This window comes from Stigmatopora argus, chromosome 5 (genome assembly GCF_051989625.1).
Source record: "Stigmatopora argus isolate UIUO_Sarg chromosome 5, RoL_Sarg_1.0, whole genome shotgun sequence".
Taxonomy (NCBI): Eukaryota; Metazoa; Chordata; class Actinopteri; order Syngnathiformes; family Syngnathidae; genus Stigmatopora; species Stigmatopora argus.
The window spans coordinates 12,855,877-12,873,456 of NC_135391.1; the positions used below are offsets into that span (position 1 = coordinate 12,855,877).

A 17,580-nucleotide genomic window follows, 5' to 3' on the forward strand; every position below is an offset into this window, starting at 1 on the left:
CGTGTGCAGCTCGGGTCATATGTTATGGTTGAGTGTGAATGCACGTCTAGACATGTGTTTTAGAAATAAATATGACCGCTGGTGTTTTTAAGCAAGTGAACGCAGCTTTAGATGAATTATTTCAGTAGTCCAAGCTGAAAGTGCAACTCATATGTCTACCATATTCAGGTGGACTACGGACAGAAGATTTTTTTTGGTATGGAAATTGGATGGTTATAGTTTACGGCTAAGCCAGGCCTAAACATGTCATGGGTCTGCATATAGAATTTGAGGGAGTCAAAATCGTTGTTGTTTTGTTTGTCAGCGGGATTAGAGGAGGATTTTTGTACTAATGCCGAAATGTTCAAAGGAACGCCACATTATCTTATATACTGGGTGTGCAAAGGTAAAGCAAAAGTGTTAACACCCTTTCAATACTGCTTTCTACTTTGTAATTGATGCTTTGATGCTGAGGCTTTGTTGACCAATCAACTTTTGGACATGTCAGCCATTTGCAGCCTTTGCTCCAACCCCCCATATGCTAGCTCCAAATGCCTTTTAATGCTGGAACAGTTTGGCTGTGCAAGTGGGGAGCTTAAGCTGGTCTCTCTGTGCTTATTTATGTTGTGATGTTTATTGTGGGCCAGAAAATCAGATGAGGGGATAGACCGAGAGGAAAAAAACAAACATGGAACTGGGAAGCATACATAAACAACACAGAGATCAATTTGAGGAAACAGTACATGTTATAAAAGTGTTATAAAGTAGACTTATTTTGATGTATTTGTGGTGAGTGGGTACACGCAGTGAGGAAAGGGATGCACCAATGAACTGGCAGGATGAGGGAGAGCAGGAAAGGGCAGGGCAGGGTTAATGAGCAGAGCAGGCAGTACCATTAACATATGATAGTGGCCGCTTATTGATTCTAATCACCTGAGAGTATTGGAGTGATGATATCACAATACCAGCTGTGTCTTTTTATAAGCAACTAAATCCTATGAAGCAATGTTATTCATAAGATGACATGCATGTTAGTCCTTCAGTGTAAGGATATGTCATGTTGAAATCCCAGGGGCGAGGGGCTCGGCAAAGCTTTCCCACCAGGGGAGCAGAACCAGACTTTCCACACCGTGGGGGAACCAATTTAAAGGAAACCACTGATGGCCATGGGTCCCACCATGACAACGTCACCAGATCCCAGGGGTGGGGAAGGGGGACTAAATTGCTGCCACATGATTCCACCCTTTACATCACCTGCTGCCCCCACCCACTCCCTGTCCAAAGTATTTGTGAATTCAGTTAATTTATATCCTTTTCATTATTTCGGCATATATTTATATACATATATATATATATATATATATATATATATATATATATATATATATATATATATATATATATATACATATACATATATATATATACATATATATATATATATATATACATATACATATATATACATATATATATACATATATACATATACACACATGCATATAATGTAGTGTTGCTTCATCTATATATATAAACCAATAGTATTTCTTTATTCGTTATTAATCATCTATGGAGGGAGTTGAAACAACCTGACTACATGAGCCAATTCAAGCAGTTTGTTCAGGATGAGTGGGCTACCAAAAATTCCAATTTGTAAAACTGTTCAAGAACTGCAGGTAATATTTGATATCTGTCAACTGGGTTCATTGCAGTATTGAATGGAACCTTTGTACCAAACACCAAATATTTTCTGCACCATTGTCCAAATAAATTGCTTGAAATCTCACAATATGATTTGATAATGTTTTTAAAAATGTATCTCTCACAGTTCAAGTGTACCTAAGCTAATAATTGGAGACATTATTCACATTTTTTAGCAGTGTAGCTGTTCAATTCAAGACACAATTAGTGGTTACCAAGTACTTTTCCCCCTATTATATCGAGGGTAGCAGGTTTTCTGATGCTGTGTGTCAGTAAATGTGTGACATTTATTTTCTTGGTGTACAGGTGTGAATCACAATTTTTTTATGATGGTCCTCTTTAATGGCAGTGCTGCTTGGTGGTGGATAATGTCAGGATTTCTGTCTACTTCTCTAAAGCTGTCACATTGATTAGAAAAAAAAGCTTCCTAGAGGAATGGAGTTTGATTTCATTAGTCTCAGGATCCTCGTGCTCATTTGAAAAGGTTCTCTAGGGACCGGATCTTGGTTGTCAGCTGAACATATACCTTTTCCGCGGTCAACCTTTCAGCACCACTTCTGACGGTCAGCAGGGCTGAAATCGAACTCTTAATGTGGTGCAGAATTCACACTGAATAGATAATATGAACTCTTTGCATTTCACATATGTAGACCAAATCTTTCTGTTTTAGCATGAGTTGTGCAATTGTCTGTTTCATGCTAAGAATCCCACAAAAAATTCCATAGGACCTCTGCTTTTTACGGAGGAAATGCTATAACTGTGTCTACTTCTATACTAGTGTCAGGTGTTGCACTTGAGTTATTTATTAGTCTGTTCAGTTGCTTTCAAGTTTCAACACAACCAGGCTGCCGAAGTGAGTATCAGATGTTGAACTTCACACCCTGGTCTTGGCGGTAGAGATTATCATTCCAGAGAGATGACCTCTCAAATTTCATGCTACCTGTGACGGCAAAATATTGAAGTGTCAATATCCCTTCCGTGTCAGTGCCATTTTTACAGAACATTGACACAGGAAAATGTTGGCTTTCAAACGTAGAGCCCTGCTTGTTGTTACTGCTATGATACAAACTTTGAAGGTGAAATAGTGGTGCTGCCTCTGAGTCGAGCAATTCCCTGTATATGACATTCATACAGAACAGAAAATGGAGGACTAATTCTGGCCTCAAACTGATGTGTAAAATGTTTGTCATAACATTACAAGTTTGAAAGAGCTGTCATTCTTTTCACGTCATCGCTTGACGTTTCTTGAGTCCACCCGTTGTGTGTTCCAGTTGGATAACATTGTTGGAATGTGCTGTATTTGTAGGTGTGATCCGCGAGAGCTACCAGAAGGGTCGCGACCAGCTGGTCCCAGTCACCATGTTAGCCATTGCCGTCATCTTGGCTTTTGCCATGGGCGCCATCTTTTCTGGCATCATTGTCTATTGCGTATGTGACCACCGGCGTCGAGACTTGGATCTGCCTGGCCGCAAGGACAAGGAAAACCACCACTCGCGCCGAGGGTCAATGAACAGTGTGACTAAACTGACGGGCCTGTTTGAGACGCAGGCCAAAGATGGCCGACCCGAGGCCATACTCACACCTTTGATGCACAATGGGCGACTGACACCCAATGGGAAGATGCTAATCAAAGCGGATCAGCACCATCTAGACCTCACCGCCCTACCGACGCCCGAATCCACCCCAATGCAGCCGCGTCGCAAGCCCAGTCGGGGCAGCCGCGAGTGGGAACGTAATCAAAACCTCATCAACGCCTGCACCAAGGACATGCCGCCCATAAGTTCCCCTGTCATCTCAGACTTGCCCCTGAGGTCATCTCCGGGACACATTCCCAGCGTGGTGGTCTTGCCCCTGCCACAGCACCAGCACCAACTCCCTCCTCACCTTCAACCGTCCTACCAGCACGAGTACGTGGAGCAGGCTCACCCCAGCGACTTTGGCATGGGCCTCATGGACGACCAGGGCGCCACTCTGGAGTACAAGACGATCAAGAACCCCCACCACAACCTTACCATGGTGGACCCAGAGGGTGTGCTTCCGCCCCGTGTACCCCAACGAGAGGCTTCGCTCACCGTCCCGCCAGCGGTCCCGCAGATGGGCAAACGATTAGAGGTCCACTCGTCCGTTTACGGACTCAGGAAAGGCTCGTCGTCCTCCGCCTCGGGCTCATCCGGCCTCAAGAAGCATAACACCAACTCGTCCAACTCTTCCCATTTGTCGAGGCACCAGAGCTTCAACCACCGCATGGAGACGCCGCCCCCTGCACCCCAGCGGGTGGACTCCATACAAATGACATCGCAGGGCATATCTCTGTCACGGCAGTCTGGCATGAGCGGCTATGGATCGCTCCCCCGCGGTGGCATCAAGCACCTCAAACCCGATGTCCCTCCCAAACCCTCTGTTGTATCACTCTCCACAAAGATGAAGACTAGCGACGGCTGCACATAGTCTGGTGGAGGTCCTAGCGTGACTCGATGCTTTCGAAAGACAGACACAAGCACGAACTTTGTGATCCGTTCTTCGTGTGTACAGTACTGTTGGTAAAGGAACACCGTTTTTTTAAGGAAACATTTTCTTTTATACAAGTATGTAAATAACATCCATGCAGGGGGAACGCTTGCTACCGAGACAAAAGGAGACCCCACTGATTTGATCTGTGTAGCATGGTGAGGAAAGGGTGGGGGTCTCTGTTTATCTCCAAATGGACAGCATAGAATCAGGTGAACAAGGAAGGAGTGAGTGGGTTTTTGGGGTGTACAGTACCTTGAAGGCCGTCGGACGCGGACACCGAAAAGACAAGTCAGCTGCCAGTTGGAATACTGTGAAAAGCCTCAAAAGTGTTACCACAATCAAGGAAACGCCTGGATGGTCCTGGACCCAAAAAAATTCCTGGCGTTTCACTGAACAACACTTGACTATTAATACTAATAGCTTCTTGTATTTATTTTTGATGACGTGATTTTGAAGAGAAACAAAAAGACTTTTTAGGCTCAACAGAGACAGAGGACAGAGAGATCTTTTTAATATGAATTAATCAAGCGTGATTTTGAAGAAAACAACAGATATTTAAAGTCATTAAACTGGAGCCAGTAGATTTTTTTTCTTAATGACTTAAGGTCAAGGATAAGATATTTATTTACAGTGCCACAAAGGATTTTAACTGTCAAATACCATTCTAATAAGGAATTCCTTGTTTCCATCCTCAAATCAGCACTGTTTTTTTATTTGTGTGTGTGAGTCAGCAATGTTGCTTCTAATTTTTTGTTATACAAAGAAACAACATTACCAATAAGCAGGAAAAACACATGCTTATTATTTTTTAACCCTTACCCAAATGTAAATTTGTGCCTTAAACCCTAATAGTAGTGACAATTCTTTTTTAAAATAGTTGTTAACTTGTAGTGTTTTTTATTTTTTGTTTTTTCTTACGTCATGGTTATCCTAATTTGATAAAAATGGATTTAAAGAATGTAGATGTTATTGTTGTAATTCTGACCCCTTACACATGTGTACACACACACACACACACACACACACACACACACTGATACACACATTTATGTTGTCAACTGTGCCATTGAGGAGTTTTTCTGTTGTGTCCACCGAGACGTTATGATTTTTTTTTCTTTTTTCTTATTTTTTTTTAAGAATCCTACATTTTTTTTGTACTTTTTGTGGTCGAAGGATCACTGCGGTGTGACCGGTTGACTAAAACTTTCACTACGCAAGCATGCCGCTAGCGGTTAGCATAGCGTTAGTGACCTGGGCTAATCTGGAATTGACACAAAGAAAAGGCTTGGATTTTCACTTTACATTAAACAGTAAACGGGCTGGTTCCCGTGAAGTTATGATTTAAAAAATAAACAAATAAAAACGTGAAAAAAAAGAAATAATAATAATTAGCCCCTTTTTGTAAGACAAGTTTGTAGTAGTCCGTGAATTAATGTGACATTTTGTTTTTGAGGACACTCACTTCCCAACACTAAAATCAACAAAGCACTCCTTTGGTGTTGTTTGTGTAGATAAGTGAACGTTTTATTGAACATTTTTTTCCATTTCTCAGTGGAAAAAAATCAATTTTCTTATATCATTTGAGAGAAACAAGACATGCAATCAGTCATGCTACATTCAGGCTCTTGGAATAAACAAAAAATATATAGAAAAACAAACTAAATTTACAGAAATCTGCCAACTAATTACATTACATTACTTTTAAATATTCCAGTCTGTCATCTTTTTTTCTCCAATGTTTCCTGAGTGCAGCATGCACTATTATTGCAGGGTCTTGGACCCACTTTACACCAACTAAAAAATGTTAAATGTTTATAGAGGTCACACGCTGAATGTGACAACTAGAGTCTGTTCTACTGTGCACACTCTGTGTAAATGGTTGAATCTAGTTTAAGATCCAATTGCAAGTGAGGGTGCAGGGGCCAGTGAGGTTTTCTTGCGTGTGTGTGCGTGTGTGCCTTGATGTCTCTCACCCATCCTTCTATAACACATGATGCCACGTGTGAAGCGACCGGACGACAACGTGACTTGTGAGCTTGTAAAATATTGTGACGTCACACGTTTTTTGCCCTGTTTCATCCACCTCCTTAACATCTAATTCACAGCTTAATGTATGTTGTAAAGGAATAAACACTTTAATTTAATGCAAATTGTAAAAAAGAAAAATAAAATAAAATTCTTGTCATGAACAAATGTATCATAATGACAAAAGTTTGTTGTTGAAAATGACATACTTTTTATTGACAAGCTTAGAGGAAGTAATGTGAGTTTTGTGTGCTGATGACCTGTTTTCCATTCAGATAGGAGACGCAATGGTACTTGCCATTATTTTGAAAGGGACCTTGAGCAATTGGAATGATTTGGCAGCATTTTACTTGTCAACTCAACAATTGAAATCGTATTTTGACAAAATATAACAAACTAGTGCCTAGTAAATTTCAAGGCATCCCGGTGATTGAGGGGAACCTAGGTCCGGACCTTCCTGTGGGGAGTTTGCATGTTCTCCGGGGGCTTGTGTGGGTTTACTCCGGGTACTCCAGTTTCTTCCCACATACCAAAAACATGCATGGTAGGCTGGTTGAACAGTCTAAATTGTCCCAAGGTATGAGTGTGAGCGTGAATGGTTGTCTGTCTACTTGTGCCCTGTGATTGGCTGGCAACCAATGGTGCCTTTTAGTAAGCTGGGATAGGCTCCAGCACCCCCCACGACCCTTGTCATAATGAGCGGTACGGCTAATGAATAGTAAATTTCAATACATCATGTAAACATATTTTTTTTTAATTATCTTCAACATTCCTTAGCTAGACTAATGTTTGATCAAAAACATCCACACATTATTTGCCAAGAATGTTATAAATGTTCACAAAATTAACTTCAACCTTTGTATGTTAATCTTAAAAAAGTTATACATGGACTGCATGTTATTGTTATTGTTACTACTACACTAACTTTATGTATTTCAATTTAACCAGTAATTGACTTTTGATTTTGCTGACAACTACATGTAGTATTTTTCGACAATTACCTTCATTGCCAGCAAGTCAAATACTTAAATGTATTGCGTTAACCTCATTAGTGTGGTTTCGTTTCCATGACAAAAACTATCTCCATCTCCTTTGCATAACAATATAATTATTCAGGGTACAAAGATGCATATTAACAGGATAAATGGAGCATGCAAATTAAACAGGATTATTTTTGGGGAAAGGCTGAACAACTTAATGTGGAGCAGAATCACATATATAAGTTAAACTATTTTATCTAACACTTTCTCCTAGGTGTCGTCTTCATTAAATGAGGACATTGAGATTTGTGCTTCGAGGAAAGAAACACAAGGCGACAGATCCCATTTCAAACAGGGTTATGCTCCGGTGTTGTTTGGGTAGGACGTGTGTGTTGTTTTGTTTTGTCAGGTAGGTTGACACTATGGAGGTGAGTCACAGCGGTAACACAACACATACAGATCAGATGGTGCAGCTAATGAGGCCTGCCTGTCGCTACCCTTGCTGTGTTGCATGGAGCAGTCTCCACGGCGATAGAAATGAGTAATGGAATCAAGATCCCAACATTCCAACGAACTGGTGAGTAAGCACATACCAATTTTCAACATCTTAACACTGTTCTGAAAACTTAAGTGTGATGAAAAGGGGAGATGGAATCATTCTATGTCAGGATCTATATCGGCCCGCTTCACACGAAAGACATGGAGGCGTATTGATTTTGTCATTCTGTTAATAAAATCTGCATTTCTACTTTGAAGTTTATTAAATGTGTTCATTAACTGCAAGAAAAACATCTTACATGTACAAAAAAAATGCTCCTAAACTTTGATTAGCAGTACGTGTGATTTCCCTCATGTAAATCTGGAGATAATATGACCTGACATTGTGGCCTATTCATCCAAAGCTAGCCAAGAGCGGCTTCACTCCAACCTGCCAGATGACGACAATCCCTGCCCTCCCCGGGCACATCTACTCATCCAACAAACCAGAACCCACACAGCCGAGGCTCCATTTCTGCTCGGCTTGGCACCGCCATCTGTGGTTAACAACGAGCTCATCCGAGCGCTAATCCTCACATTTCCCGTCGGCAGGTCACTGATACTGTCTGAAGCCACCAGCGAGCGCTCAGATGGCCCAAAATCCATATTCATTTTTTTTAAACAGGGTAGCCCGGCAGATGAGTGGTTACCGCGTCGGCCTCACAATTCTGGGGTCCAGGGTTTGAACCCAGGTCGGTCCTCCTGTGACTTAACATCTTCTTCACAGGCTTGCGTGGGTTTTCTCCGGGTACTCCAGTTTTCTCCCACATTCCAAAGACATTCATGGTAGGCTGGTTGAACCCTTAAAATTGTCGTCTCCTCGTGCCCTGCGATTGGCTCGCCACCAATTGAGGCTGTCCCCTGCCTCGTTCCTGAAGTCAGCTGGGCTAGGCTTAAGTCCCTAAACCCTGTTTGTTACATTTATTTCAAGATGGTGTCAGATTTTGACACCGTCAGCCTATTAAATCTCCATTTATTGATTAAATTGAGAAGTGCAGAGCAGGATAAATTTAAGCTTCTTGTGCAGCTATGTTTAATGATATTTGCTGCGGGCTGACAAAAACTGGGCAGTGGGGAATAGTAGGCCCAATAGCCTTAGTTTGGACATCGGTCCAATAAAATCTGATGATCATGTTTATACAAATGCTTTCTTTCCACAGAAGGACATATTGAACGTTCAGTTGTATTTCATTTGCGCGAAATAGTCAGAAATCTTCTGAACTTAGAAGAGCGGCAAGAAGAAAATACACGTACCTCAGAGACCAGCGGATTTTTGAAGAAGAAGGAATGCAGCCGAGCCTCGTTGTGTGGTTACAAACCACACACACAGTCACGGCGAGACACGGGGTGAAGTATGCATAGGGCTTGAGCAAGAGGATCAAAACAAGACCCGTGGGTGATGTTTGAGGACATCTCAGACACATAAGGCCTGTTCTTCATCACGCGCTTTCATGCTAATGCGGACCCCAAAACATTCAGTGCATGTACAAAGCATGTCTAGGGGCATAAAATACCTCCAGGGTGTGCCCCTGCTAGAGGGAGATTACGTTAAAACTGACATGCAATTATTTTCTACATCCCCAGAAAGCCACTCTGGTAGAAGAGGATGTCAAGGGGGGAGTGGATAAGCCTGTCGAGATCAGAATGGAAACACCAAGATGTCAATCAAGAGCAACCCATGGTGATGTGCAACCTTCATTCCCCGTGCATTTTGTGCTGAAAAATCCACAGCTCATTTTTTTCCTCAATATTTTTTACAGTATACATGAGCTCAGAGCTTGTCCTCTCAGGAGTTAGTGAGTTTTCTCCCAGCTTATGAATGCTATTTTTGGACAACTAGCTCATAAACTGAATTTGATTCATCTAAGCATACGTCACACACATTGAATAGGTCTCTCAAGTAGACATTGTTATAGTTAGAGAGGTATTAAAAAGTGGAGTGACAGGGGAGGTGATTCTAAATAAATTGTCGCTATTATGATCGCCTTCAGCTGCAAAGCAAAAAAGGAACTCATGAGCAGAAAGCAGGCAAATGAGAGTTAAGTACTGGCCCACAATTTAGGATTTCAATGGAAAATAACAATACAAATAATAAAAACTGGGAGAAAATTAACTAAAATAAAAACTAAGCAGTGGAGACACGCCGACGAACAGGCAAACATTCCTTTCAGCAAACAGCAAACGATACTACCAAACTGATGTACAAAAACACAGGGTTTAAAGACAAAGACAGAGGTTGATTACAATCCCAAACAACTGGGTCACATAACGGAAGGAGAGTCAAAAGGGACACATCCGGTGAAACGCATACAATCACATGGACACGACACACAAGGTAAACACACCCACTAACCCCAACAAACGTGACAGTCGCCCTGAGAAACACGTTTGTGTGTGCAAGGCCTCACTTTCTTGCTAAACTGTTCACACTCTTCTTTGCATAACTTTGTTATTTTTGTCATGAGTCTATTTTTTTTATTGGGGATTATTTAAATGTGATATTTTGCTTCAAAGTTTTATTGAACGTTGGCCTCACTCGCTCACTGTCATTAACCTTGATGACTAAAGAAAAAAATCAATAATTGTGGCATTGTAGCTTTGCATCTTCTCCCTGGGCTTTTGTGGGTTTTCTACGGGCACGCCAGTTTACTCCCACATCCCAAAAACATGCAGGGTAGGCTGGTTGAGCACTCTAAATTGCCCATAGGTATGAGTGTGAATGTCTATTTGGGCCCTGCAATTGGCTGGCCACCGATTCAGGGTGTTTTTTTATTTTGTATTTTTATTTTTTTATAGAAGCAAGTTTCACAGAAACGGGTGACATGCTGCTTGTTCTCACACATTTGATGAAGAAACACACCATGTCTGATAAATGTTGTTGCAGACATCTTGCACATGCTCGTCCTAATGAGGACTTTAAAAAAAAGTCTCATATGTAAGTGTGATCACACCTGTATTATGTCTCCCAGTCTTCAACAACAACATCTCATATTCTTTGAATTCTGACAGCTGTAGGAGGAAAAAAAATAGCCTTGGATGGGTAATATTACTCAGGTTTTAACATTACAGATAAATACTCTCTGATGATTGCAAGCATAGGGTGAAAGCTATTCTGATTCTCGTGCTCCATTTTATCAGATTGCGCAGGCGTACTTGATATAGCACGATCATCACAGCTTCCTAGAACAAATTAATCAAACAGTAGAACAGAAGCCATAAGAAATGTGAACAGATGCCTATTAAACTTCTTGAATCACAAACAGCTATGATGCTTCATACCATTGCATAAATTGTATGTATGTTCATACGTGAAACGGCAAAAAAAGCACTGCCACTGTTTAAATGTCTAGAAGTAAAAAACAAACACTAAAGTGCATGTCATCACAATGTTCATAATGTGCAATACTGTATTTTAAAGGATTAAAGCCCAACCAAAAATATTTACAGCTCCCCCCACTAACTAATGCACGTTATGATGAAAACAATGTTTTTTTAAGTATGAATGCCCAATCAACACGTATTTACAGCCCCGCCCCCGCCCCCGCCCCACCCACTGACTAATGCATGTTATTATGAAAACAATGTATTTTTTAAAATATTAAAGTCCAACCAAAAAGCATTTACAGCCCCCGCCACACACACATACACTGACTAATGCACGTTATTATGAAAACAATTTATATTTTTTGTGTGTCTATTTTTAATAGGCGTGGCCGAGGTCACAGTTCAAATTGTCGACGTCAAACCCCAAAATGGCTGATGAGCCAGGAGGCGACACGGGCGTGCATTGCAGAGCAGCTCAAAAGTGACGATTTGCCGAAGAAAGGCTGACAAACTTCTCACAGGACGATGCAGCACATTCGGTACGTTGTCATTTGGGGATTTCGAAGCCCCAGTTCTCGTCTTAAGAGTGATAAGAGCATGATTCGTTGACGTGATGTAGCCCCATGTGTGCAGACAGCAAAATGTTTGCAAACAAATTGGCTACATTGCGTTACCGATCGCTCTTTGTTTAAAAAGAAATCATTCCATTGTGTGTGTGTTTCAGTCCCTCAACGAGCACAGACTGCTGGGAAACATCAAGAATGTGGCCAAAACGACCAGAAAGGGGCATCTTGTCGACGCCATAACAAAGTGAGTCATTGTTAAATAGTTCCGATTTTCTCTATCCGTGTAATATTTAAACGTCAGCGTTCAGTATTCAAGGCTTTGCGCAATTGGCTCGTTTTTCATCATGATACATTCAACTTTTGAATAAAAACACTAACTAGTTTGGTGTTTTTTTAATAGCAAAAACCTGTGGATAAGTCACCCACACAAATGCCATTAGTGGCTGTGTAAGGAATAAACAGTAATCCCTCGATTATCGCGATTAATGTAGACCAGACATGGCTGAGATAAATGAAAAACTGTAAAATAGGGTCATCCCTATTGAATTTAATTTTAAAAAAAATACTATAGTGGCAAGTGTAGGAGTAGCTTCTGCTTGAGTTTCACATCTTTCTGAACTTAAAAATAATAATCGAACATAGGCTTTGTCATCATCATTGACTCAACAAAAGCCTAACTGTCATCATACCCAGATAACTGCGTATGACGAAATTGGTAATTGAAATAAAATAAAAATTCTGCCATGTAGTGGAACTGTGCACTCAGATTATGTACTTTTACCCCGTTAACTTTCTTAAAGACCTCACGGATTCGACCGTTTCTTTAGTTTGAAATGTGGTTTTGACAAAACCTAAGTGAGACATTTATTCAACAATAGTGCAGGTGTCATTTTTGACTCATTTAAACATTTTTTCCTCGGCATAAGAGAAAAACGGAAGCTTTTTGGATTTTTTTTTTTTAAGAATGAATGGATTTGAAATAATTGACTGAAAAACTCAAGGCAGAAGTAGGTTTTTATTTATTATTTTCATGTAATTTGTACCTTGTGGGCCACATGTCCAATGTGTTTTCTTTATTTCCCACCACATCCTGATTATTTGTTTGTGGAGGAAAACATGAAAAATAGATATCATTTTTTAGTCTCTCTGCAGCAGACAAAAAGAAAACCAGACCATCAGGAGTGTCTAATATTGCCTTTTGCAGTGTCTGAATAATGGGTACCCTTTTGATGTTTTATAGAAAAAAAGCTAAATGTAGGTGTTTTTAAAGTTAAATTTGACTTAATTAGGCCCTAGTCTGTATTTCTTTAACTTAATCTATTGTGCCTTGATCCCTTTTTGTTTTCCAGAATTCCACCCAAGGGGGGGGGGGGACAAGGTTTCCTGCCCATGTACAGATAGGCTGATGCACCCCCTCGTTTTTCGGTGCTGGTGGTTACGCGAGAACCAATCTATGTGTTTTTTCAAAATAAAAGGTAAGACCTTGCGAATGGTGTTTTACCTAACTTTATGTATTGACCCCTTTTTTTGTTTTCCAGAATTCCACAAGGGGGACAAGGTTTCCTGCCTATGTACAGATAGGCTGACGCACCCCCTCGTTTTTCGGTGCTGGTGGTTACGCGAGAACCAATCTATGCGTTTTTTCAAAATAAAAGGTAAGACCTTGCGAATGGTGTTTTACCTAACTTTATGTATTGACCCATTTTTTTGTTTTCCAGAATTCCACAAGGGGGACAAGGTTTCCTGCCTATGTACAGATAGGCTGACGCACCCCCTCGTTTTTCGGTGCTTACGCGAGAACCAATCTATGCGTTTTTTCAAAATAAAAGGTAAGACCTTGCGAATGGTGTTTTACCTAACTTTGTGTATTGACCCCCTTTTTTTTTTCTTCCAGAATTCCACCTGGTGCCAAGGGGAGTTTCTTCGTCCATTTGAAAATGGATGAAGGCAAAACTGAATTTTTAAAAATGCTGGAGGGCCTGCGCGAACCTATCTCCAAAGTTTTTCAAAATAAAAGTTTTTCAATGTATACATGTGTTTGTCTTTATCTAACAAAAATGCAAGTAACAATGCAAGTTAAAAAGATTTATTTACAGGTAAACATTTCAACTTTAGCATACTTGGTTGGCATTACATTGAAGTGTTGATTGGTGTAGCCAGTCTTTCCTCTTGTTTGTCCACCTGTAGACATAAGACAAGACATTTTAGTTAAAGGTTCACAACAATTTTACACTTGGAAAATAAAATTAAACTGGGGGAATAAACACTTAGAATATATACACTTAGATATATATTTTTTTAAAAGCTGGGGGTATATACAGTTAGAAAATAAAATTTAAAAAAAAGCTGGGGGAATAAACAGATGGGAAAGCACTTAGAAAATAAAATTTAAAAAAAAAGCTGGGGGAATAAACACTTAGAAAATAAAATTAGGAAAAAAATGGGGTATATACACTTAAAGCTGGGGGAATAAACACAAAAAATAAAAAAAAATGGGGTATATACACTTAGAAAATAAAATTTAAAAAAAAAAGCTGGGGGAATCAACAGAAAATAAAATAAGAAAAAGATGGGAAGGCACTTAGAAAATAAAATTAGAAAAAAAGCTGGGGGAATAAACAAATAAAATAAAAAAGCTGGGGGTATATACACTTAGAATATATATATTTTTAAAAAGCTGGGGGTATATACACTTAGAAAATAAAATAAAAAAACTTGGTATATACAGTTAGAAAATAAAATTTAAAAAAAAAGCTGGGGGAATAAACACTTAGAAGAAAAAAATGGGAAACCACTTAGGAAAAAAATGGGGTATATACACTTAGAAAAGCTGGGGGAATAAACACAAAAAATAAAAAAAACTTGGGGTATAAACACTTAGAATTCCTGCTCTAACATTAACTGAGATCCTTCTTACCTTAAAGATTTAGTCAAAGAGCTGTGGAAATGAATGGCCAGTGAAACATCACCATGATGATTTAGGCTTATTTAATTTGGATTTCAGAAGTACAGACACCATATGATTCAAGTGGGCAACTTGCAAGGAAGCTCTCAGGCCTGTTGCATGCAAAAAAATAGCAAAAGTTAGAATATATAGAATGGAGATTCAACTTTTGGGGGGGGGTAGTTTTACCTTGATCTGGCCCAGACTCTTCTATGACCTCAAGAGTGCTCTAGGCATGCTAGAAGAGCTGCATCTTGGTGCTAAACAGGGAAAACTTGCACACGAAAAAAGCATAAGTTAGCATATATAGAGCCTGGAGATTCAACAGAGAGGCTTAGTTGTTTTTTGGGGGAAGTAGTTTTATCTTGATGCTAAACTGGGAAAACTTGATTTAACCAAGGTATTTGGGGGTTGCCAAACAATTACAGGATAGAGAAATCTTACAAGAAATTTAATAAACGATCAAAATAAAGAATGAAAATTAGTTAGCGAGTGCCAAGTGCTATTTTTCCTTTTCCAGACAAGGCGATTAAATATACAGACTGACATTAACAGCTAGGACAAGGGTGTCAAACTCGGGTTGGTTCGCGGGTCGCAATAACGTCAACTCGATTTCACGTTGGGCCGGACCATTTTTGAAATAATATTTCGATACTTTTTTTCTATTTAAATTGGATTTAAAAAAACTATCAAAATCCCTAAATATTCAGTTTTTATAGATCTAAAAAAAATGTTTGTTTGAGCTTTTTTTTTCTTCATGAGGGAAAATATCTTCTAATAATTTGTTTTTCATTTCAAAAGGAAATAAAATATTTTTGGGAATATGTTCAATACTATTAGCGTGGAAAACAGAATTTTTTAAAATATATTTATTTTTAGATTTTACTAAATGCTTTTTGAACTAAAAACACAAAAAGTAAAAAAATGGATTTAAAAATGGGAAAATGAGGAAATATAATATACATGTATCATCTTCATTTGAATTTGATCCTAACAGAAAGTCGGCACTCATGATTTACTTTTTCGGGCCGCACAAAATGACGCAGCGGGCCAGATTTGGCCCCCGGGCCGCCGCTTTGACACCAGTGAGCTAGGAGAAAGTTGGCTTAATAGTTTTGTATACGGCGATTTAATATACAGACTGACGTTAACAGCTAGGATAGAGTTGGCTTAACAGTTTTGTATAAGTATTTTTTTTTGTAAAAACAGAACCATTACAAATCGGCAACGGGTGTTCAGCACTCGCAATGAAAACTATCATTCCTTACAACTCAACAGGAACTAACTAGAGTGAGCATTTACCCAGCAAACTGTCGGTTGATGTCTCAGCGTTGTTTGATTAAATTTAAAGTCTTGCTACACGACTCAATAATGGAGAGAAAACGGATAACAGTTTTTAAGTCAAATCGTGACGCTAACGCTAATGCTAACTAGTAACATTTGGGACAAAGCCCAAACTTAAATTGTCGACGGTGTGTTAAACCTGACATTAAACTAAGAGATTTGTTGGCATTTTGGGCTCAATTGATTGCTGAAAAGTCTCCCGATAGCGTGATAAAAACGCATTTAGGCCAGTGAATTGCTCTACTCCTTACCTTGTTGGCGTGCTGGTGGACCGATAGCATAGGAAGGCTTGCCAAAAGGAACGGTTACTGCGCATGCGCTTAATTAACTCAGCTGCTTCGAAAATAGGCGTAACCACGCCCATATTGTCCCCCCACATTGATGTATATATATCGGTGAAGGGAAAGTGGTAGACTACTTACTTATTCACTGTATGGATACATTTGACTGGTTTACTGCCAATGTAATATGAAAATTATACAGTGTGCTTGCATTTTAATGTACTGTATGTGCTGAGGCAGGAAACTGGTGGAAGGATTGGGTGTTGTGTGTGCACGTGTATTTGTTTGTCCTTCAAAGGTTGAGTTAAATTCATCCACACAGTGAATCAAGGACGCTTGCACCATCTATGTCCTTGAATCCTCATAACAACAACTTCTTTGCCTTCAGTCTGATCGTAGCCCAGTAAATCAAAAGCATGTATTACATTGACATAGCAGCTTCAAACTCATATTGATGCGTACCGGCTTCTCGTACAGATAACGGCAGCGATGTCGTTGCCATGCCGACCGCGTATAAGGCGCTTTGGGGGTCTATAATAATGGCAGATGATGAATGATCTTTGTTTCATTGCCGGAGATGGACGTCCAATCCATTGTGACTTGGAGGGGCAGGCAGCAAATGATCAAAAATGAAAAACTTTAGTGTGTACGTACTTTGGAGTACCCAAAGAAAAACAACGCGGTCAGTCGGAGAACATACAAACTCCACACAAGAAGGTTAGAACCCACAGGGGATTGAACCAGAACTGAAACAAGCGCACTAACCACTCTACCACCAGGATAGTAATGTTTTTTTGTTTGTTTGCTTGTTTTTTATTTTATTCTTAAAGCTTTAAAAGTTAAAAATCCCTCAGCATGTTCCCCGCTTGTCGATTTATGTTTACCTTAATGGTGTAGACTTAAATGACACTAAAGTCTTAAGTGTTTCAGCTGCTATGATCCATCTGTTTCCCTAGTTTAAAGTGTTGCGTGTATCCAGCATCCATGAAAGTGTGTCTGTTTTTTTTAAAATCCAAGTTGTCATAGCAATTGCGACATTAAAAAAGTACCCAGAAATGCATGTTATTCATCTGATTTGTCCATTAAGTATAGAGTGTTTAGCCAAAGCTTTGTGGAGACCTTGGCTTTCTCCAAGACAAAATGGTCGGTCAGCTTCAAGGCTTATTATTTTTGGTGTGCAGCTCAAGCAGGCTCAACCGCACTGGAATAGTTTAAGGCACAATACGGAAAGTTCCAAAAATAAAACGTTTAATGTGTCACGTGTGTGCCTGTTTGCTGGCACGGGATACTCGAGTTATTGGCAGAACCTCTCCGTGACGGAACACATATTGAATATCCTTCAAATTAAAAAAAAAAAGTAAAAGTCTGATCCATTTGAACTCAGAAGG

General features: G+C 39.7%; 1 protein-coding gene across 8 annotated transcripts in view; it reads left to right on the plus strand.

The window, feature by feature from the left end:
- sema6a (sema domain, transmembrane domain (TM), and cytoplasmic domain, (semaphorin) 6A) overlaps window positions 1–13,652 on the plus strand; it is a 119,701-nt gene extending 106,049 nt beyond the window's left edge. For 6 of the 8 annotated variants that reach the window (XM_077600255.1, XM_077600258.1, XM_077600257.1 and 3 more), the window contains one exon: window positions 2,987–6,388. In XM_077600255.1, the coding sequence (XP_077456381.1) occupies window positions 2,987–4,128 (1,142 nt within the window). In that variant the 3' untranslated portion in view covers window positions 4,129–6,388. Of the gene's footprint in view, window positions 1–2,986; window positions 9,415–11,321; window positions 11,597–11,781; window positions 11,868–13,161; window positions 13,279–13,341; window positions 13,408–13,517 lie in introns of those variants that run through there. The other 2 variants (XR_013300237.1, XR_013300238.1) reach the window with 2 other exon arrangements.
- The last annotated feature ends 3,928 nt before the right edge of the window (window positions 13,653–17,580 follow it).